This window comes from Euprymna scolopes, chromosome 40, assembly GCF_053919585.1.
Source record: "Euprymna scolopes isolate OS-2025 chromosome 40, ASM5391958v1, whole genome shotgun sequence".
Taxonomy (NCBI): Eukaryota; Metazoa; Mollusca; class Cephalopoda; order Sepiida; family Sepiolidae; genus Euprymna; species Euprymna scolopes.
In genome coordinates, this window is record NC_136521.1 from 30,845,163 (window position 1) to 30,870,268 (window position 25,106).

The window sequence follows — 25,106 nt, forward strand, 5'->3', positions numbered from 1 at the left end:
ACTCACACAGGTCATCAGAAGCTGCTCATTAATAAGTAATGGGGTTCCTTTGAGTGAGTGATAATAAATCTCCTCGGATTTTCTAATACTATAAATAACAATATTTCTAAGACTATAATATTCTAAAAAGGAAATTCAATTCACCACATTTTTATTAATCATAATATATTAACATCTGTAGTTCAATAAGTAGTTTCTACGTCTCTGAATTTGTTCGGACTACTATTCTCGTATTGGATGTTATTTTCAACGTTTTGACCGATAAAACCTCCGATCTTTTTTGGTATATCTTGTCGAACTCGGGAATCTATACGGAATTTCGAAAATTCACGGGAGTAGATTGTTCTCGTTCCGTCAACCAGGTGATGCTAACCAATAAAAAATTATATTCTTGTTTTTTGGTTGGAAGTAAAGTGCAGTATCTGTTCTGATGGCACACTTCATTTGTCTTCAGCTGTAAATCCTTCTAGACTGAGGCAGACAATTTCAATGTGCTGCGTCCTTTTGAGGGAGGTGAGAGGGGAGACAAGTAAATAGGGACACTTTTACTTGGCTAATGAAATGCGAACACTATCTTGTGGGTTAAAGGATTTCATTCGATATTCCATATAAATCCACGAGTTCAAGATGCATGTGAAGAAGGTCGGAGATTACATAGGTCGAAACGTGAAAACATACATATACATACATAATAGTAGTCAGAATAATTAAAATAATCCAAGGCAGTTTTTTTTTTTTTTTTTTTTTTTTTAAATTCGATTATTACATGAGAACATCACAAGTGTCATGTTTAAACTACGACGCCTATACGTCAACTATTTGTGATCATTTTGTGCTATCGTAGTTTAAGCCAACATGGCGAAACCAGCATGAAACAAGTTTGCAATACAGAAATGCACTGAAATTTTATTGGAGCACCTACTAGACACTTTTTTTTATTAAAAAAAAAAAAAAGCCATTAAAATATAAGACGGGCTTGTTTTTAATCGTTTGTTTAGCAACCACATTTTTAACAGCTAGATAAAATATTAACTACCTAGTTCTTACCACGACGCTGTCCGAGAGTCTATTAGCATTTAGCCCATTTTTAATATATTTTTCAAATAAAAATTATTTTTATACTTATAGACACTAGTGTTTCATGCTTATGCAATCATCAGTGTGGAAAGTAATAATTACTGTTGATCGGGAGACCCAAACCCAGTCACAAAGCCACACTTGACTTTGTAGGCTTTTCTTGAAGCCACTGACAATTAACACAATAATTGAAGGAAATTAAGTATTTATAAATACCATGTCGGCAGGTTCACAGTAAGCAGTATTCAACAACAGGAAGTCAGAATATAGCATTTGCGCTCAAGTTGACCGCTTTTTTTCTCAATTCCATATATATATATATATATATATATATATATATATATATGTGTGTGTGTGTGTGTGTGTGTGTGTGTGTGTGTGTGTGTGTGTGTGTGTGTGTGTGTCAGAAATTTCGTGAAAAATAGTGAATAATTCCACCCCGTCTTTCCAAGCTTATAACTCCTCGAAAAATGTAATTCAAGCCATAATTTTTTTTTTTTTCAATGAAAAAGGAGCAAGGACCAAGGTTTCATTAAAGAAAAAACAAAAAAAAAAACAAAAAAAACAAATAAACAACGTGTTTATTTTTTTGTTTGTTTTTTTTTTTAAAGGTTTTAAACTTCGGACTTAACAGATAAATTTCTAAAAAACACTACTTTTTTTGTTTTAAATTTGAATATTATTTATTGACATATTTGTGATATATAAAACTTTGGTGAGTAAATTAATTATTTACTTTTTAATAGACATTTCAAAATGGGAAGCGTGAATTATTCGACCCCCTGTCTTTCCAAACTTATAACTACTCGAAAAATGTAATTCAAGCCCTAATTTTTTTTTTTCAAGTAAAGGAGCAAAGACCAAGGTTTCATTAAAAAAAAAAAAAAGAAAAAACAAACAAGGTAGTTTTAAAAAAGGTTTTAAACTTCGAACTTTACAGGTAAATTTCTAAAAAACACTACTTTTTTTTGTTTTAAATTTGAATATATTGACCTTTTCAATTTGTGATAGATAAAACTTTGGTGAGTAAATTAATTATTTACTTTTTAATAGACACATGAAAATGGGGGGGGTGAATTAAAAAAAAAAACCGTTTGTCTAAAATATTATATTCGATTTATTGGAAAGAACATAAAATTTCACATTGACCCTGAAAATATCGTAAAAATAGAATCAATAGAAAAATTTTGATAGATTTTTAAAGTTTAAAAATTGAAAAAATATTGAGTTCGTAAAATTCATTACTGCTTTTAAAAAATAAAAAAAATATTTCTATTACTTTTAAAACAACTTTAATAGTTTATTTTGGAAGTATAATCCATAAAGAAAAATAAACAACCCACTTTTAAAAGAGAAATTACGAGTTTTTTTTTTATTTTATTCGCAGTTTCATGTTAGGAGTGTCAAAAATTCCTACAAAAATTCTGATACACCTAATATATATATATATATATATATATATATATATATATATATATATATATATATATATACATATACACACACTATTGATTATTATATTGTACCGAAAATATATTTATGAAAGTTTTAAAAATATGACTTGGGTACCATCAGCTAGAATCGAAACCAAAACATAGCTCTCCAGTTTTATTTGTTACTGTATGATCTAAATCCATACACAAACAAAAACTTAAAATAACGTTAAAGATATTAATGTATATTTGCGCATGCATAGAAATAAAACATCTAATCGATTTAGGCTTGCCAAGATTTTTTTTTCCAATTTTGATCCCTTAGCAGCTATTTTAATCAGCTAAAAAATAAAGTCTGTTCGAAATCAATCCAAATCCCCTATATCAAGTTTCAAGTTTGTAGACCAAAAATTGACAGAAATTTGGTAGAGACCATTCCTCACAGACAGATAAGATCTCTCACACACACACAACTTTGGATTTGCTAGCCTTATGACGATTTGACCTTTGAAAACTCTACCAAACTCCTCTGCCAATTTTGGTCTAACCACTTGAAATTTAAAATGTAGGTTACTTGGACATGGGTCAAACTTTAATTTGATTTGAGCCCAAAACAATGAATGTTAAGGGGGTCAAAGTTTTAAAAAAAATTGACCTTTGCGGTCTCTACCAAGTTTTCCCCATGTTAATTAAGGAAGCCTATTATATAGAAAGGCATTACCGTACATATGCACACTTTAATATATACATATGCATATAAAGTTATGAACAGTACATAGGGCCCGAGCAAAGCTGGGCTGAACTGCTCGTATAAAATATAAAATTGGATGCAGCAAACTTCCAAAACTGACCAAATTTGATAAAATGTTTAAAGCCAATTTAAAACGACTTTCTATTCGTCAGTTTAAATGCTTCCAAATTTCGAAAGAATACAAATAGTTTTTCAACGATTATCAAAAGACTAAGATAACATGTATTGCAGATTTAATTTCGTTTTTTAATGATTTAAATTATTCGCTACTTTGCATTACTGCATTTTTTTTATTTCAATAATAGATTAAATAGTAAATGAAAAGTAAAGAATAGTTAACAGTAATAAAAAATTTTTAATAAAAATATCTTTACTTTCAGTGTGTTAAAAATATACAGGTCGATAGAAAATTCTGAGTTTAGTATACATTATTCATTATTTTAAATGATTTTCGATTTAACTATTTTGCACTTTTACTGTTCACAAATAAGTCTCATAGAGGCCAGAAATGTTTTAAAGAGATTAAAAATTGTAAAATGCATACATTTTGGAGTGCAAGTCCACAGTTCAATTAAAAAAAAAAAAAAAAAAAAAAAAAAATACAGAAATATCTATGAGGTACGTACTTGTCACGGAACGAAAATGTCATTTCAAAAATCATGTAAATTGAGCAAGTAATTTTTTTTATATGCAAAAAATTATTTTTAATCGATTTTAAGTGATTAATGTAAAATCGTTAGCATTACAAGGCTGATGTAAGTTTGAATTCTTGTGTAATTATCTGCCTTTGTTTTCTCAAGATGACGACGCAAGAGTCTTCTTGCTTACTTACAAAATTATATTTCCTTAGTTAAAAATAAAATTACTTATGATTTTTTGGAATATGAAACCAGTTGCGTGACAGGTATATACATCATAAAGATTGTTGTACGTTTGTTTTTATTTAGGTTAAACTGTAGACTTGTACAAAGTTTTGATGATTGCCTTCAAAATCATCAATGTGGTCAAAAAATGGAAAATCGTAAAGGCAAAAAGAACTTACAATAATATAAACCCCAATAAAAACGGTTAACATTAAATCTTAAAATGTGCTCGCCATTATTACAAAACAATTGCAAGTACTGATTTAAAACAACCTGACCCAAACTCGCATCAGCATCTCCTGGCAATTTATGGTAAGTTGCCGGAAAAAGCCATCGCAAACACTTGCAGATGATTAATTCAAAACATTGAAAACAAAACTTTAGCACAAGATAAGAGTTACTTTAAATGTAATTAATGAAAAAAATTTATCCAAGAATAATATATTAAAAACAAACTTTTTTTTTCAAATGTTTCAAAGAAATATTTTTTTAAATTTTAAGAACGTAAACATAGAAACAACTATGATTGAAATGGTTGACCAAGTGGATCAGCTTTTTTCGGCAGGTTACTGTAAACTGTCAGAAGATGTCGACGAGACCTGGGCTCAGGTTCTAAATCAATAATCAACTTTATAAAACCGTGATATTTAATATTTTGTTGGACAAAAATGTGTGTAATATACATACATAAAAAAGAATGTGATTCCATGTTTGTTACACAAATGTAAGCCATTTTTAAAATAAAAAAGAGCCCATACTACATCAGTTATAAGGTAACATGTACGAGGGGCATGCAATAAGTAATGCCCCTGACCCACTTCCAGTTGTCTGATCTAGCTCAAATTTTGCATGTGCAATGATTTATATCTCTACGGGTTATGTGGCAAATTACAGCTCTGAACTGTTTTACAGGTGTTTGAACTGAGTTAGGTGTGAAATGGAGCCTGTTGAATGTCGAGCAGTGATCCGGTTTTTGTATTTGAAAGGACGCACACCACAGGAGACTTGAGGAATTGAAAGAAACTTATGGTGATAATGCCCCATCATATGACCTTGTAAAACGTTGGCATCGTGAATTCAAACATAGCCGGAAGTCTGTGGAAACAGCTCCCAGACCTGGTTGCTCCCCTTCTGCCATTGACGAGGCATCTGTCCGTCAAGTTGAGGCTGCCATTTTGGAAGATTGGCACATTACTATTCGCCAAATAGCCCAAGATGTCAAGATTAGTACAGGGTCTGTGGAAACTATCATTCATGACCATTTGCATATGCATAAGGTGTCTGCCAGATGGATTCCAAGGTTGCTCACACCATTCCAGAAGCGAGAACGCGTCGAGTGCTCGAGGGTGAATTTGGAAATGTGCCAAGAAGAGGAGTCAAAGTTTTTCAAAAGACTGATTACACAGGATGAAAGCTGGGTCCATCGCTATGATCCAGAAACCAAAGCCCAGTCAATTCAGTGGAAGCACTTGAACTCACTACCTCCAAAGAAGGCAAGGGTGCAGCCCTCCGCTGGCAAGGTCATGCTCACAGTCTTCTGGGACCAGGACGGAGTAGTGATGACAGATTCCCTGGCAAAGAGTACCACAATTACAGAAGCCTATTATGCTCCACTTTTGAGGAAATTAAGGGAAGCTATCAAAATCAAGAGGCGGGGCAAGATCAGCAAAGGTACCCTCTCCGGCAAGACAACGCTCCAGTCCACAACTCACATGTCGCCAGATCAGAAGCATGGGCGTGTGGTTATGAAATCCTACCCCATCCTCCCTACTCTCCTGACCTTGCACCCTCTGACTTTCACCTCTTCCCAGCCATGAAGTTGTTTTTGAAAGGAAAGCGTTTCCCAGATGATGCAGCCTTGATTTCTGAAGTCACGTTGTGGTCGGAGGACTAACCTGGGGTGTTCTACAAAAACGGTCTCCAGAGCAGCATCAAACGAGGGGAGAAATGCATAACTCTGGGTGCTTCCTATGTAGAGAAAGATTAATAACTGTGCCGAGTTTCGTTGCTCTACTGCTATGGGAAGTGGGTTATGCACGCCCCTCGTATTATGGGTTTGCTTTTTAAGATTGTTTTTTTTTTTTTTCACTTAAAATTGATTAGACTTAAAAGTAATTGGACAATTCTAAAATTTTCCCCTATTCTGATACAAGTACTGATTCTGTTCTAATTCCGATTTAAATACTATTACAGATTCCCATTCTTAAAAGTCTCTAAATATTTAACCATAAAGCTGTTTCTATACCCATTTCATAAAAAGTTCCGATATTTTAGATTTACGATTAATCGTATCAAGACTACTTAAAATGTTTTTATCACTTAAAAGTAAAGATTTAAACATTTTTAAGACATAAAAATTGGTGCTAGCATTAAAATTTAATAACTTCTGTACCCACCAAATAAAACATTTGTTGGGTGCATCCAATGATGGAAGATGAGTTTTGTTTATTTCTGCAAATGCCTATATTACATGGTTTACTGTATTCCGCACATTTCACAAGCCATGAAAAAAAAAAAAAAAATTAACTTGTTTTATTTGATTATTCTTCAGAGACGATTAAATATTTTAAAAAAAAAAAAAAAAAAAAAAAAAAAATGGAATACTGTCAATTTTTTTTTTTTTTTTTTACTCATGTTCACCCCTTACAAAGCATATCGCCACTTGGACATAACAGGCTACTATTTGGGGGCATGTCTAGGAAAGATTATACAGATATTTATTTATGTTATATTTAAACTTTTGCATATCAGTACAGCCATGGAAGCAGGCAGCAGGAAGGGAATTTCAAAGTCTAGCTGTTCGAGGGAAGAAACTATTAGAGTAGAAAGCTTTCTGGCATTTAGGGACAACAACAGTGAAGGGGTGAGATCTTATTGCAAAGTGGGTTTGTCGAGATATGTATGTCGAGGGGGTATAAGTGAAACAAGTTCATCAGAACACATTCTGTTAAAATATTTGTAAAGCCGGCACAGTGATGCAACATTGCAGCGATGAGATAGGGGCTGGAGCTTAGATGACAAAGTGAGACCGATTAAATTGACAACTCTTTTTTGGACTTCATCTAAGAGGGAGAGACTAGTGGTAGATGCACCAGCCCAGATGTGGCAACAATACTCCATGTATGGGTGAATGGTGGCCTTGTAAAGGTACAGGATATTCTCAGGCCTGAGTAATCTAGCTCGATAGAGGGAACCCACCTTTTTTGCAGCAGCCTTTGCAATGTCCTCTATGTATTTGTGCCAGTTCATATTGCCCAAGGAGTTTGAAGGTAGAATTCTCAAGTAGGGTGCTATTTGTCATGGATATAGGGGGTTGGAGAGGCGTCTTGTAATTGAAATTCAAATTAAAATGGATTAAGATACAGTCTGAGGAGTAAATGATGGGATGTGGACAAGTAATGCCATCGATCACCAATATGGAGCAATGTAAAAGAGTAATAATCTATTCCTTCCCCCATTAGATAGTTGTTCTGAGGGAGGGAGAATTTATGGATGATCGAACACCATACACGTAGGAATTCAGAATTATTGATAGAAAGTAAGATTTTTCCTTAAAATTAGTACAAATTAATATAAAAAGAAAAAAGTGGGATAACTTCATTCTTTTTTGTTCAGAATTGCACCCCTTGGATTTTCTTTAAACTTGTGAAAACAAATTAGTAATTGTGAATTAGATAACAATTATAAAATTAGATAAATTTATTGACAAGTTTATTTTCAGTAGAATTTATAGTATCTTTTTGCATATGTTTACATATTTGTTTGGGGGTGAGGTCATTTATCATGGTGTTACAGGGAAGACTATGATTTATCTAACACATGTTATATTTAGTAATCTTCCAAACTAATGATTTTTTGTATTTAGCCAGTAAATAATATCTAGCAGTTTGTAAACATTCTTTAATTTTAGGGCTCACAATATTTTATAAACAGGCATTTGAATGTTTTGAGTTCAAAATCGGAAATTGACAGTCTTAGCTTTGACAGTTTAAGATAACAGCTCAAGAACCTTCCAATGTGGTGTCTTTTTTTTTTTTTTTTTTAGGGGGGGGGTCCCTCTGTTTTTTGTGTTTTAGATTTGCCATCTTTTCTTTCCTATTTTGTTTTAGAATATTTATTATTTGATAGTCTCTGAAGATTAGCCAAATTAAACCAAATTTATGGGTTGCAAAATGAAAAACTGGCAAAGAAAATATAGACGTCTGCTGAAATAAAAAATAAAAAAAGATTGTGAACTGATTCTTCCCTTTGATCAATAGAATGCAACCCAATAGTATATATATATGCTCTAAAGCTAGAAACAATTTCATTGAACTTGTTATTTGAATGATATTATAAGTGATATATACATTAATATATATTCCTTATATAAACTCAATATATATAAAGTTTACTAACAATTTTTCTCATACCAGACATATTGCCACTTTGAAATAAAATGCTACAAATTAGGACCATATTTACAGGGGACTATAGAGGGAGTCGAACAGCGGGGGTGCCTTTTCCCATTACATTTAAACTTCCGCATGTTAGTACAGTAAGGGAAGCAGAAAACAATTCTAAACTAACAGTTCAAGAGAAGAAATTATTACAGTAAAAGGTTTTCTGGTATCTAAAATCGCAACCTTAAAAGGTGTGAAATTCTGCTACGAGGCCACCTGGCATGGCCTGGTTGTAAAGTATGCTTAAATATATATTAATTCCTACAGATTCCATATTTATTATAGAACCAATTCTCTATTGATTATTATATTATACCTAATATATAGAAGTAATTTCAAAAGTGAAAAAGTGACTTTGGTGCTACAGCTTGAATCAAGACCCAAATATTTAGCTCTATAGTGGTATTCACTACCATCTGAGCTAACATGCATATTAAAACTTGACAAATTAATTGTTAAATGTATAAATGTTTATTTGTGCAAATGTAGAACATATGCATTACAAACTATACCTGGCAAGTTTCAATTTTTACCCCTTAAGTTATTTTTCTAGATAAAAACCGAATCAACTTGTTCCACGGGTGTGAATATCTCATCTATCAAGTTTCAAGTTGTTGACCAAAAATTGACAGTTTTGTAAGGACTGTTCCACAAATGGATTTACATTAAATGCAACTCCAAATGCTATGAAATTATGTACAATACACAGAAATATGCACAATGTGTGCATAATAGCGAAATGAAACTCATCATCCAATAAGTAAAAAAAAAAAAAAAAATGTACAGTGAAGTTTGTTTTCACAGGAATATGCAAATTAGTTATCCTTTTTTAAGTCACTGGTATATTCACAACTAAGTATATAAGGAAGTTGTATTCACTTTTAAAATAGAGAGAATAACTTAATATCAATGTCAGTGCAACAAGTAACTCAATTATATGTACGCATGTATATATTAATGTCTACTACATGAGTAGACATTAATATATACATGCATACATATAATTGAGTTTTGTGACTAAATATGTATGAACGGTTACATACACGTGGTTGATATGTGGATATAGCAATAAAGTAGTGTACCAGGTAAGCTGTCTAGATATTCTCAGTTTACGTATACGTTTTTACCACTTTGCTAGTTGGACAAATGTGTATATTGATAAAATTAATATCTTCTCTTTATCTTGCTCTACTTATCTCCCCCTTCTCCAGTCAAAACTTTGTAACAATTTTTCTTTTCAATATATTTATTATGGCCAGAAGATGTATTTGAAACTATGTCGCACTAAAATATGTATGCACATATGAAGCTAAAAATGTTCATATAAATAAAAACATTTTTTTTACTAAATTACATCTCTACTTGTCATTGAGCACTACATAACACTAATTTCATTGTATCAACAACCATATATATGAATAAAGTATCTCAATTTATCTAGGGAAAAGATAAACATCTCCAATGTTTTGACCAAAGTTAACACCTTATACAGCCAAACATCACAAATGCACTCAAAAAGTTTTATTACCACACAAAGCAAACGGTTCCGACATCAAATCAACAGTAGGTTCTTTGATATGACAGGGGTGCATTTGAAAAGAAGGTTTCTGTTTATAGCACAACTGAAGCATGGTACTTGACTTTTGCATTTTAAACTTTAATACAAACTATTAGATACAAAATTTTGTATCTAATAGAACTAAGGGTGTACCGATTAATTGGCCTAATCAGCCACTTTGCTGATTAAGCGGTAATTGGCCAATTTGCCGATTACTTTTATCTTTCCTAGTGCTGAAAAAGCTCCAGCCAGAACTTGCCCCCAGACTTACAAAACTGTTTTAAGCATTGCCTTAAGGAGAAATGCTTTCCAACACCCTGGAAAACCTCATCAGTATGCCCTATATTTAAGAATTCAGGTGAAAAGTTAATACAGACCAATAAGTCTCCTATGTGTCATGAGTAAGTTGTTGGAATCCATATTAAATAAAGAAGTAGTCAATCACCTCAGCAGAAACAACCTTCTTAGTGACATGCAATATGGTTCCCACTCTGCAAGATCTACAGCAGATGTGCTAACAGTTATATCTCATAGGATTAGTGAATCTCTTGACAAAGGCTTCCTTTCCATGGCAATTGCTCGACATATCGGAGGCCTTCGATAAGGCATGGCATAAGGGCCTACTTCACAAGATTTCCAGCTACAGTATAACTGGAAATGTTTTCTCAATCATTAAATCATTTCTCTCCGATAGGTCCATAAGAGTAGTCAGAAATATTGGAATTAAATTGGACAGCTTTTGAAAGAAGACCCAAACTAAAATTGTAGGCATTATCATCGATATGGTTGAAGTTCTGTGACTTGCTTCTTTGGTGATTTCTTCAAATGGACTTAGTAACGGGACAATTTTTTTAACAAGTCCCCATTACTAAGTTGTTAAGGTAGGAATCTTAAAGCATCCCAAATTCTCATGAAAAAAATTAACAAATCTCTTACTAAAAATTCTAGTTTGTACGAATCATTCTGCTTAACATATGCCATGAAAAAGTCCTTTCTGTTTAATGTTTATCAAATAAAAAAATATTGTTCTGAACAACAGCCAAGTTTGTTTGCATATTTTAAAACTGGTAAACATTAATCAGGAGGGACTTCAATGTAAAGCAGAACGTTCACACAAACTGGAAAGTAATCATTTGTAAGCAATCACAGCGTTAACAGCCAATACAAAAATAAAGATAATACAACAATACTATTTATGCAGAGAACGTTTTGGAAACGCAATTCTTACCATGTGGAGGAGATGGGGTTTTCTAACTAGTCTGTACTTTTACCTAATAATTTAATACAAAAGTTATTTGTGCCACAAGCATTGAAGGACAACAGAAGTTTTTTCTTTGCATGTGTTTGACTGGGGAAGGGGTTAAGGGAATTACCTTAAATGGACAAATGTTGTCAGTGCTAAGCAAAGAATTTAACAGAATCGCAAAGAAATACCAATTGTATAAAGAACATTATTGTTGATAATATACAGCTCTCTCTTTTATTAAAATGAAATTGATGTTGAACATGTTTACTTAATTACATCGCCATAATAAACAAAGTGAAAAACACTACATAATTTTATTTCATTTTCTAGAGGATACTATTTAAGTACATGGTGTAAAGAGCTGACATTTGGATATAGCATTCTACAATATGCATTGATTAGGCATGCAACATTCTAGATCAGTATCTTTTAATAGTTTTTGTGATATGTAATTTTGAAATTAGTATATGTTTATGACATTTGGTACTTTCCACTACCAAAATTGAACATATCAGTTTACCAATGGGAAAAAAGTGCAAATAAGACATGGAAATGCAATTTTGACTGAAATTTTGCAACTTTACTAATTTTGGGTGAAGAATTAAAAAAAAAAATGTTTGACTTGTTTCTAATAACAAAACTTTTTGCCACAGAAATATTTTTACTTTGGGGAATTTAAACTTGCCAAAAAAGGACCGACAACAATAAGATTTAGAAATTTGTTATACAAAAAGTCACAAGTCATTTTTTTCAAGCATTGAAAAACTTTCAACTTAAAAGACAAGTAAACAAGATATTTTATAGCAGAGGTCTTACTACAATTCCTTTCCTTATTGCTTTTCTCAGAATTCTTTCATAAGCTGCTATGGTAAATATATCAAGAACACTCCAAATCCTACCATCACTTGAAACTGGCATTACCTCAAAACCCTATCTGTAAACAAATGCCGACTCTACCTGTGCAATGTCATCTGACAAAGGCCATCGAAAAAAATCTTTTCTAACTTTGGTTTGCGATAAAAATTTTATTACAGCGCTGGATGCAGATATAACCTCCATGACTTGGCCAATGTAAAAGTTGGTGCCATAGTAGACAGCAACCCATTGTCCTTGATGCTCATAACTGAAGATATCCTGAGATGGGTCTTCATCACAACTGCAGAAGTTATCTGAATGTTCAGCAGATTCACTAAGAGACTTTTTTTGTTGCTTTGGAGGTGGAAATGAATCCACTGGATTATATTTCCTTATGTAAACTTTTCAATAAATGTTTTTACAATAATATTTTGATAACTTTTTATACAGTAAATATTTTGATTTTCAAATGGTGCTCACCCAGTTTAGACAATTATGAATATGTCATTTTCATTTTTTAATAAAAATATACGTTTCATGAAAAAAAACATTCCCGTTTTCATTAATTAAATCGAAACCTTTTCAATTGAATAATTACGGATATATGTTCTCTTTCACTTTATTTACTTTTCATAGTTCTTTCCGGAAGTAATTAATATCTAGTTTAATTTTTTTGTTATTTCTAACTTCGGTCATAGTTTAAAATACCGATTTCTCCCTCGGATTTTGTACGACAGGTGCCCCCCCCCCAAAAAAAAATGGTGTCTCCATTTTCGGCGATAAACTGTAGAAGTACCGTCTTGGGAATTAAAAAAAGATTTTTACAGTGAAATTAATTTTTTCATTTACATGCCACGTGCACATAACTCAACTATATTTTCAATTCTTATTTTTTAAGTAATGTACAGTGTAATTAAAATAAGTTTGAAGATTTTGTTAAATTATCAAAAACGCCCGATAAAACATAAAAAGATACACATTTTTATGTGAAGTTAATTTTTTTATTTACACATGACTGGTTGCACATAACTTAGCCATTTTACTTTTAAGTAATGTAAATGTATAGTCTAATAAAAAAATAAATAATTTAAAATGTTAGATACATCAAAAACGCTGACAGAACATAAGAGACTTAAATAAGTAAACAGAAGAAACGAGGCACATTTTTATGTGAAGTTAATTTTTTTATTTACACATGACTGGTTGCACATAACTTAGCCATTTTATTTTTTTTAAGTAATGTAACTGTACAGTCTAATAAAAAAAATTATTTAACAAAATGTTAGATATATCAAAAACGCCGACAGAACATAAGAGAATTAAATAAGTAAACAGAAAAAATGAGGCACATTTTTTAAAATGAAAAAATTTGTCAGTCACACACACACAACTAAGTTTTTTTGGTTTAAAATGTACCGTTTAATTTTTAAAAGATAATTTAACAATGCTGAAGTTTATCCAACCGAAAGATAAAGCAAAGAACATATGAAAGTTTGAAAGAAGATATAGAAAATAAACAACTGACATTATTTTTTAAATTGTAAATTTTCATTTCTTTTATTGACGCACTAAAAATATTTTAAACACTAATTTTCTATAACTTTTAAATAAACAAAAACAAACTCACTTAAGAACTTTGATATATCCATAGTGAAATAAGTTGTTTGTTTACGTTTTGATACTTCACACTTGGCATTAAGCTGTAAATCTCAAGGTGTAAGTAAACTCACTTTTATTGGTGGCGCTCCTTGATTTATGAGCATAGTAATACGACACCAACAGATTATTAAAGAGGAGATATTTCTCTACAAAACGGTGCCATTTTCAGAATTTTTTCAATAGAATTTCTTTCATATTTATTTCACTGAAGTTTTCAAGTTGCATTTTTTTGTGAAAAACAACTAAAAACCCTTTAAGTTCACCATATTGATAAGCGAGCTTTTTTCTTTAAAATGGTACTATTTTTTATATGTAGAGACTCACAATATCGCGCGCACCAAATTTGAAAACATTTTTTTTTGTGTAAAAAATAAAGCAGCGTTCACCAAAATTAGTGACATAACTTGAAGTAACCTGGAAAAAAAAACTATTAAGGATATAAGAAAAAGAATTATATATCTATAAAGCAAAAAGATTAAATTTTATTTAAATCAAAACTTTATCAAAATAACCCAAAAAATAAATGAGATATCGCAAGTTGAATTTAGGGGAAATTTAACTTTATCAGTTTTCGCATCCTAAACCAGGCTGGTTTGGGATACCTATTATTTACAAAGATTTTTTGTTTTAAATATTTTTAAATAAAGTGTTCACACACAATATATAGTTTATAATAAAATAGATCCACCCCAAAAATAATTAAACAGTAAAAAAGTAGCATTTTTTATTTTGTGCAAAGTGTAATCAAGTATTATTTGTGCACACACAAATTTCACATTTTCTTTCATGCCAATTTTTTTATGTAGTTTAAACTAAAACAAGTCTAGTTTCATAATCCAACCATTTTTACATCAAACCAGTGTGTTCACCTAATACCAGTGCCATCTATTTTGTTCTAAATCTGCTTATGCGGAATACGGACACAGATTTTTATGACTATTTGGTACTTTCACATAAGATATTATAGCATTATTATTATTAAGAGTATTATTAGTAATTTCATTGCACCATATAAAGTTATATTTAATTGGAACATCATATCTAAAAAATAAAATAGCACACTACATATTCTTCAATAAAGCAGTAACAGCTTAAAAACACCAGTGACTACCCCTGCCATGAAAGAACAGTAACCACAGTTGATTTCATTTCAGAGCAGTCCAATGGGATCCGACATTGATCATGATCGATAATTGTAGAGGAAGCCAGTACTCACCAATAAACACAATACTCATGGTCATCAGTGACTGACACTGTACACCAGGAACTGACAGTGACAATTGTAAAGGCAGTCATGATCCATCAGTAAATGCCTCAATACAGCACTAACTGCACATGACCATCAGTCCCCCGCTACAGGCATCCAGTAGATGCCAGTGTTCACCAGTTTAAGACAGAGTTTCAGTTGCAAAGGCAGCCAGTGCCCACCAGTAAACGTCAGTAACCGTGCCAAACCAGCACTAATCACCAGTGATGTCACTCAACCAGTTGCTTCTGCTAGCTACCACTGCCACACAATGCTCGACAATGGAAACTAGATGATTTCATTTGGGCCATGACTGCCAGTGCTCGCTATTTTCCAGAGCTGGCAGTGGCCCTCACTATGTTTTGGGGGGAGGGAGAGGTCCTTTACTGAATCTGTTTTGGCTTGCTGTCATACTTCCATTAAATAACCCTGGTACACGAGCCCTGCTAGTCTTTAATAAAAAACTAGTTTTACTAAAATGGATTACTTGTGTACACAATATTAGAACAGCATTCACACCTTGGTAAAATTTTAATGTTTTCCCCCACACTGTCAATGAAAAAACAATGATATTCTATTTATTTTATCTTTTCTGCAAGAGGTTAGACAAAAAGGGAGTTTTAAAAAGCCAGTGCACTAGAGCAAGTGTAATTTGGTCTATAAAAACGATCAGCAACTCTATTAGCATTCTCTAGCAGGAGCACTTCAGGCGATTTGTTTAACTTTCTTCTCAAAGAAAAGGCAAAGCCTGAGAAGGTAAACGTACTTATAGTCAATGGAATTAAGGTTACTTGTATTACCAAATTCTCAATCACATAGCACAAGATAGAACGAATAATTTTTTTTTTCTTTTTGTATTTCCAAAATGGCTATCCACCTCCGAACTATTACTATATTTCAGTTTTTGTACTTGCATATTGCCATCTTGAACAGTGTTGGGCATTTGAAGGATTCCCTCCCTACATTTTTTTTATTTTTTTTTTTTTATTGGACAACAATACGAAATACAGAAAAATATAAAATTTTGGAGAAAAAAAAAAAAAAAAATTGTTGCGATTTTCAAAATACAAAAATGGTTATTCGTTCTGTTCTAGGTCATTGTTAATAACTGGTACTCATTCTAGGTTTAATTTACACAGTAATATATATATAATGATGATTGCTACTTCCTGATAGAAGTTTGCCATCCCTTCAGTTAGTGTTGTGCGTCTGTGTGCACATAGATGACTTTTTAATCCAGCTTTAGTCCTACATAAAAGTACACATGTGACAAAACTTCCTTCTGGTAAAGGCAAGATAATATTGATAATCCTCGAATGTCGTATCGGGCCACTTTTAGATTTGCATATTTAAACAAATATGACAACTGCCAGATGTGCTGTAAAAATATATATATATATATATATACATACACACACACACCCACATTAAAATATTTCCATGTGTTGACAATCACATAATAAAAATAAGGAATCATCTTTTCGTTTTTCCATTATGGGGGCAAAGGATAAAACTTTACCTACATTTTTTTTTTTAAATGTCAGAAATCAGCTGCATAACATTTGATTTCAAGATGTACAAACGTTAAGGTGAAGGTGCAGCATCTTTCCATGTGCAAAAAATCCTTTAAAATTACTATATTAGAAGTTTGGTTTATTTTTTTGGGGGAGGGGGAGGGGGACTGAAAATGAAAATAACGTTTAAAATTCCAGGAAACAAGTAGTTTCCTAGATTTGAAGAAATTATTCGGGTAGGTCTGTTTTTTTTTGTTTTTTTTTTTTTTAAGTGGTGTTTATTTGGTAATTGTGGCCTGGTAGACCAACACAAAACCTACCTTAAAAAACTCGTTTTCTATAGGTTTTCGGGTGTGCTGAAGACAAATATTGCATTTAAATTTTTTGCAAATAAGTATTTTTCCGGGTATATATTATAAACTGTGGCCATGGTTGTCTGAGCAACAATGGCCACAGTTTATAACATACAAGAATTACATTACTTAATACTCAGAAAAACTTATTCGCGGAAAATATTAAATGCAATATTCATTTTCAGCACACTCGAAAACCTATAGAAAAGAAGTTTTTTAAGGTAGGTTTTGTGTTGGTCTACTAGGCCACAATAAACAGCCTCCTCCCAATAACAGATGCCTTCAAAAGGTGTCCATAAAGTGGGTGCTCATTTTACGTTAAAAAAAATATATAGAAAAAGTGACCCCCACCTTTTGAAATTGTAATTTCTTTATATCTTGGAATGTTTCCTGGAATTTTAAACTTTATTTTGGTTTTCAGCATCATTGAAAACCTCTAATAGTGGTAATTTTAGAGGATTTTTTTAGGGTGGAAAGATACTGCACCTTTACCTTAATGTGATTAAATTGCAAAATAGGGACCATTGAAAAATCTCACCTATTTCACTTGGTTTTCGAGCACTTTTTGGATAAAACTGATTGGTCTTAGAATGTATGTTTACTCCTGAAATAAAATTGTAATGTATTTTTAAAGTCTTAAAAACTAAATCAATGTTTTCAATCGCTAAAGGAGGACGAGGCATTGGTTTTTAGTAAAATTATTTTGGTGTAAAAATGTTTACACACACACACTGGGGGTGGGGGCTTTTTTGTTAGAGCGAAATTCGAAATATTGAATTTAGAATAAAACCAATCGTATCTACTCCACTGTCATGTTGCAGTAACGAAAATATCCAAAAATTACAGGGGTGGGGTAGAAAATTATTAATGAAAACAATTTTCGGAGACAATTAGCGAAAATTGAGTTTTGTTAATTTGACTTATGTTACAAGTTAAACTCTCCAGTATCTTTTTTTTTTTTTTTTTTAAAGCAAAAAACTTGAGAAAATTGAGTTTTGCTATATAAAAAAAAAAAAATTTTTTTAATTAAAAAAATAAAAAAGACACTGGAGAGTTTGACTTGTAACATCTTAGGTCAATTTAGCAAAACTCGATTTTCGCTAATTGTCTTGAAAAACTGTTTTCATTAATAATTTTCTACTTCATCGTTTTTCATAATTTTTGGATATGTTTATTATCGTGTCATTATATTGGTTTTATTTGAAATTCAATATCTCAATTTTCGCTCTAATAACGCACCAAAAGAACTTACAAACTTTATATAAATAAATATTACATAAATACAAATTTTTTTTACAAAATTTAACAAACTTAAAAGCAAAAGTTAAAAACATAATTAGTCGGTAATTATTAAATATTTGTGTATGGGTATTTTAAGAGATTTCAGTACTTAAGTTATCAATCTCGAAAATGACCGCAGCAGTTTATGATTTGGAAGACATCTTTTTCTTTTAGTTTACTAATTTCTTTAAGAGGTTGAACTATTTTTTAATCCTAACCTTTCATGGTAATCTCCAAAAATACCGTTAGGGCTTACAACATAGCCGCCAGAAGAGTCACGTGATCCGGTTGATCCAAAACATGAATCGTGCAAATGGAAAACGCAGCCTTGAAGGCAAACTTTGACAAACAATCACAATTTGTTTGTATTTAATTTTTTGTTGATATAATGTTGTTATAAAAATAGGCAAACTTTGAGAAACAATCTTAGGTTGTTTTTAGTTAAAACAGTGTTTATAAAAAGTATTTTATTCAGAACAAACAAGTGGTCGAGTGGTCGACTAGGTGTATCAGAATTTTAGGCGGAATTTTTGACACCCCCAACAAAAAACTGCGAATAAAATATATAAAACTCGTAATTTCTTTTTTTAAAGTGGGTTGTCAATTTTCTTTATGAAATATACTTCCAAAATAAACTATTACAGTCGTTTAAAACATAATAGAAGTATTATTTTTTATTTTTTAAAAACAATGTTTACAAAATGTCTACGCACGTTCGTAGACATTTTGTAAACATTGTTTTTAAAAACAAACTGATTGTTTCTCAACAAAAAAATTAAATGACCGTTCTAAATAAATTATTTATTATTATGATATTGAAAAACTGTTTTTGTACTTAATTATTATGCTTGTTTGTCAAAGTTTGCTTTAAATTTGCGTTTTCCGGTTTCGTAATACGGCGATTCATGTTTTGGATCAACCGGATCACGTGACTCTTCTGGCGGCCATGTTGTAAGCCCTAACGGTATTTTTGGAGATTACCCCTTTCATATACTTAATGTTGTCAGGCTATTTTATTTATTCATTCATCTTCCGGTTTTTTAATCGTAAACTGCTTCAATTGTTTCTGGGACTGATTCTCAAGTACCCAAATCAAATTTATTTGCGCCATTAAAAAAAAAAATTTTTTAAAAAAAGACAAATACAATTTTATTTCAGGATTAGCACGGCGCCACGGCGGTGCCTTGGGAAACGATGCATTTCTCATGTTCGTAATAATCGAAAACAATCGGACCACTATGCGTCCCCTCATACCGGCATTTTTCTTTTGGGGGAAATGCTTGGATTGTTAAAACATCGGATAAAACCTCATCACTGATTACCAGCATCGAAACATCAAAAGGTTTATTTACTTGCCTCCCCACAAAACAGAGAAATAGGATAGATTTAAACCTAGTTCCTCAAAGGGCAGATTGAATTGAGACAAAACCAAATTATGATCCACAAGCATTTTTTAGGGATCGAAAAAAAAAAAAAAGACAAAAAGAAAAAAAAAAAAGATTTTCCAATCTGTCCCAATTCTATATTCTTGAAATTAAAATGAATCTGTGGCCATGTTGCGTTATTATTCCTTAGAATGTAGGCCTTCGTGGCGACAGTGTAGAGAGAGAGAGAGAGAGAGAGAGAGAGAGAGAGAGAGAGAGAGAGAGAGATTGGGGTGGGGGGAGGGCTTGTAGATTTCAAAAGAAACCAACAACCACGGTGGCGGTAATTGTAATAGTCGTAAATCGCCATTTTATTACACGTGTCCAAACTAGTCGCCACCTGTTCTCCCTCCCCCTCTCTCTAGCCGGTTAAGATCAAAACTTAGTATCTGTTTTGTCATCGGAGAAGGCGGCGAGGTCTGCAAAGCATTACCCCTCCCTTTTAAAGAGGATGGATTGCCTGTCGGGATTGACCAAGCTATATTTTTGCAGATGAACCAGAATGCTCCCTTCCGGGGGAGCTGCCTCGTCACTCCTATTATAAGCTGTATAAGCTTGTCGCTGTGTGAGAAAGATAAACACTCGAACGAAGAAAAGATGGCGACGACAAAGATTTTTGATACAGTAGTGCCGCTGCCGCTACCGAAAATAAAATACTATTTTGTTTGTTTAGCAAAAAGAAAAACAAACGGAACTTGTACAGTTTAACATCTCCCGACAAATTTAGAAAGCCATTCTTAATATGTGAGAAGGAGTGGTGATTTTGTTAACTCTCCCTTTGCCGCGGATATTAAACTGTGCAAGCGAAAAAAAATTCAAAATCTGTAGAAATATTCAATTAAATTTTCTTCAAATCAGTAAGTGAATTAACCTGATTTTTTTTATGAAGTTTTTTCGGTACTTGTTCATCTACGTTAATGCACTAAAATAATATTTAGAAACCCATTCTTAACATAGGGAGAGGAGGCTGTTTGGGGTACTTCTGCATTTATGAACCCGCGATTTTCACGAAGTTACTCGGATGACGGGAAGAATCGGAAACTGTCAACAAGTAGTTTTCTGGATAGAAGAAAAAAACATTTTTTCAAATGTATTACTTAAAGAATTTCAGTGGTCGTCGCCATTCTTAACATGGGGAGGGGGTGTAACACTGTTTTTTGTAAAAAGGCTCGCCTGGCCGTTTCTGGTTATTCCCGTCAGTTGCCGGGCAGTGCCGGGCACACCGGAGTAACTTCCACCTTAATATTTTCCTTTAATGACGATTTTTATAGGTTTTCGGGTATTCTGATGCGTGATGATGCGTCGCTTTCAACATAATCGAAAACCCGTAAAAGTCATTTTATAAGAAAACCAAGTAAAAATTTACGCAACCCGTTTATTGCTTATCACCTAGGGCGCCTCTGCCGGGAAATACCGATGATGGGTTGCACAGGCATCTTTTGAATGGTTTAAAATGCTTCTCTGGGAGCGCTGACTTTTCAATCCAAAGTAGGATTGAAAAGTCAGCGCTCCGCTCCAGAGAAGCCTAGTGTCAGATTTCTCATGGTGGGAGAGAAATACCGGCGATTACGAGAATAGTTTTCTGTTTCAACTCTCAAAAGAAATAATCGATGGAGTTGTAAAATTCATCCAAATGTGATGATTTTCTTTTCCGAAGGATAAAGAATTATTACTGTACACAGATTCGAAAAAGTTGACAAAAAATATATATAACAAATAAATGTTATCAAAAGGTAAGATAAGTTACTTTTCTACCTAACTGGATATGTTTTTATTTAATGTAACATGTTTATTCAGCTTGAAAAACATACAGTGTTTACCGATGTATTGGAAAATTTAAAATGGCGCCCGACTCTTTGACACAGTAAGTACGGGAAAAGGAGTTATAAATAAAAACTGGACAAAATACGGTTAGAAAGTCGCTCAATATATGTTACCGTGACATAGGCTGACATATATTCGGTGGGTTTTTAACAGTATTTTGCATATTTTTTATTTTTAACTCCTTTTCTCAAACTTACCCTGTCAAAGAGTCGGGCGCCATTTTAAATTTTCCAATACATCGATAAACACTTTTTCGAGCTCATAAACATATTTACATTAAATAATAACACTAAAAACATATCTAGTTAGGTAGAAAAGTAATTTATCTTGCCTTCGATAACATTTATTTGTTATATATTTGTTTTGACAACTTTCCGAATCTGTGTGTACAGTAATACAAACTCGAATTATTGGTGCTAGCGCACTTATTGATCCGCGCTATTTTTTTTAATAGTATTTTTTAGTTTAAAGTTTTGTTATTAAATTGTAAGGTTAAAATACAGAATAGGTACAAAACACCCATGTTAAGAATGGCTTTCTAAACATTTCAGCATGGATCAATAAGTGCACTAGTACCGAATTATTTTATAATTAGACAAGTGCAATTAAAAGGGGGTATTTTTTGCCGGGAAAATACTATAATGAAGTTTTGTTTTTGTAAAAGAAAAAAAAAAAAAAAGGAAAAAAAGTAATTTAAAAATAATCCTCATAACAGTTGTCACAATCGCCTAATCGTCGTCTTTGTACTTTATTCTGCGACGTCAGCATGTTACATGACATTAGCGAAACGGCCTTCTATTGAGGTAGACATGCAATAATTGCATGTCACATGCATGTTTACCAAAAATTGTTTAATCTTAAAAAGGGTAGATTTTCGTGTGCATGGGTTGCAATTTCGATTTTTTTTCTTTTTTTTTTTTTTTTTGTAAACAGATGCTGCTTAAATTTATTTTGGTTTTACATTTCTATGCTTTAGTGTCGTCTGTCCCCCTTTTTTTTCTTAAAAAAAAGAAGAAAAAAAACACTTGTTCTTCGCGGCTTTTGAACCAACTGTTGTTTCCAATCTATTCCGAAAATTGCATATATTGCTAATAGGTATTTTCAGTAAAGACCAAAATTCAAAGCCTTTGCGACAAATTAATGATTTTCGGCTAATACTAAAATTTTATAAAGATGAAATATCCATGTCTTTCCTAAACTAGAGGAAAATCTAGTGATATAACGTTTCTGTTGTATAAAAAAAAAAAGTTTTTTTTTTTTTTTAAGACTAGTTGCGCGATCGATAAATACTGTTTAAGAGTACAAAGGAACCATAATATTAGACAACTAATTTTAGCCATAAATTATTAAGTTTCATGGAGAAAAAAAAAAAAAAAAAAAAAAAAAAAAAATCACTTTCAAATTTCTGAACGGCCATTTTTATAGGGGTAATGGGGTGAAAAAGATGTTACTTTTAATGCAAACCCATTTCGAGCCAATGCTCGTAAAATCTGGCGTCAGTCCTGGAAATTGCCGAAACAATTTACAATTTAAAAACCAAAACCGAGAAAGTTTTACAGCACTTATTGATCCGTGCTGAAATAATAATGTTATTTAAAAAGCCAAAAAAGGGAGGGTGTTTTGTACCTACTTTAACCTTACAACGGAATAAAACAAAACACAAACTTTAATTAAACTTGAAAATACGATTTTAAAAATAGCGCGGATCAGTAAGTGCACTAGCACCAGTTTTACTTATTCAACCCTAAACCTTGGCATGCTTAGTGTCGACTGCTTTTTATTTTATTTATTTATTTTTTTTTTTTTTAATTGTAATTTGCTTCGGTCATTTCCGGAACTGACTGGATCTCCGTCAATAGTCAGGACTGACTTCGTAAGAACTGAAATGCTCTGGGTGTAGATTGCCCAACTTTGGGCCCGTTGCTTACAAGTCTTGAAGAAAAAAAAAAGTTCTAAATGTTTATAATAATAATCGAGGGAGGGGTGATAAAACGTGTTGTAGTTTTGAACACTTAAAATTGATTTTCAAACCAGACAACTTAAATTCCGGTTAGAATTAAGGTAAAATGTCGAGGATTTTATCTTTTGCTCCTAAATCAAGTAAAACAGTATTTCTCGACAGTACAATTATTACCTGTTAATCTATAAGTAAAACATACAGACAACGAGAAACAAAACACTTTTAACAGGGATTCATGTAAACGAACACGCCTTATTGTGAAAAATGTGTTTCACAAAATGGCGTCTAAACATATACTTAGGGAGACGATTTGTTTTACATATATACATCAAATATGATATGAAATAAGTCGTTTGAACCGCCTACCATATTTGATCTCACATCGTTGCATTCGACCATAGCCTTCAAATATCTCTTCTAAATCCCTTTGTCGTGTATTTTTGCTGAGTCGCCCGATGAAAAGCTGCCCTTCTGCTCGTCTCGACATGGTGGATGACAGACTTTCAGGAAGGAGCGCCAGGTAAAAAAAACACACACACACTTTTTAAGAATCGCTGTTTCGGATTCGTGTGTGAATTAAAAAAAAATAAATAAATAATAATATTTTAAAAATTCAAAAATTGATAATAATCATGTTTTAAAAATTAAATTAAAGTTCATTACTATATCCAAATACTAAGTTCGAAGCTATTTTTTAAAAGATTAAAAATATTTATTTCAATAGTCTAGATACGACTTCGCGGTTACAAATAATTGTTCGCTTTTTTTTTTTTTTTTTTTTTAACTTTACTATTCTTTTCGACACGTGACCAAAGCTATTATTTAACTCAAAGTCTCGTTAATATTACTATTAAGACGAATTCACGTATTTTTGTATACGTGTGTTTTTCTCTTGCTCCTATGAAATTTGAATTATTATTTTTTATGACTATTTATTGAAATTTTAAAAAATGCAAAAGCATAAAATGAAATGTTAAAATATTTTTAATAACTAACTTAAACGAATGAGGTATTTTTCGTATATTTCAATATTTATTCAAATTCAAAAGGCGTTATTGAAAATATCCCATATTTGTTTGTGTGCGTTTTTTTTTTTTTTTTTTTTTTTTTTTTTTAAGATGGTACTGGTGTGGTGTAGTATAATCAAGAGAAAGTAACTGTCAAGAACGGATTCTTGACAATCAACCCGACAAGTGATGGGGATGGGTGGGCCTGGGCCAGTTATCGGGTGAATTGAGGTAGCAGGTACGCCGCCTGGGTATGCTCCCAAGCTTTACCACCCGGCTTTCAGGTTGGGCAACTATTGTTTGTTGCTTGAGGCGCATCTACTGGGGATGCTCAGGCAATTTTTGCTAGGCCAGAGTGCCCCTCCTTTAGAGGTGCTGGCTTGACATTCCCACTTTCCGATCTTGTGTCATATCTTAGTAAGATAATCTTACTGAAGTGGGCAGAAAGTCTCAATATCTACTCTGTTTACTATAAATGCCTGCCAACATGACATTTATAGCCTCTTAATTTCCTTCAATTCTTGTATTAATTGGCGGTGGCCTTGAGGTAAAGATGCTAGCCTACGAGGTTAATAGTGTGCAGTCACTCACTCACACACACAAGCTCGTGCGC

At 32.3% G+C, this 25,106-nt stretch overlaps 1 protein-coding gene across 2 annotated transcripts in view; it reads right to left on the reverse strand.

The window, feature by feature from the left end:
* The window catches only part of LOC145265463 (uncharacterized), a 69,444-nt gene extending 45,335 nt beyond the window's left edge, over nucleotides 1-24,109 (reverse strand). Inside the window, exons 1-2 of one of the 2 annotated variants that reach the window (XM_080121326.1) lie at nucleotides 23,853-24,109; nucleotides 17,536-17,601 (exon numbers count right to left, since the gene is read on the reverse strand). In XM_080121326.1, the coding sequence (XP_079977452.1) occupies nucleotides 17,536-17,601; nucleotides 23,853-23,973 (187 nt within the window). In that variant the 5' untranslated portion in view covers nucleotides 23,974-24,109. Of the gene's footprint in view, nucleotides 1-17,535; nucleotides 17,602-23,845 lie in introns of both variants that reach the window. The other variant, XM_080121327.1, reaches the window with a different exon arrangement.
* Between the last annotated feature and the right edge of the window lie 997 nt (nucleotides 24,110-25,106).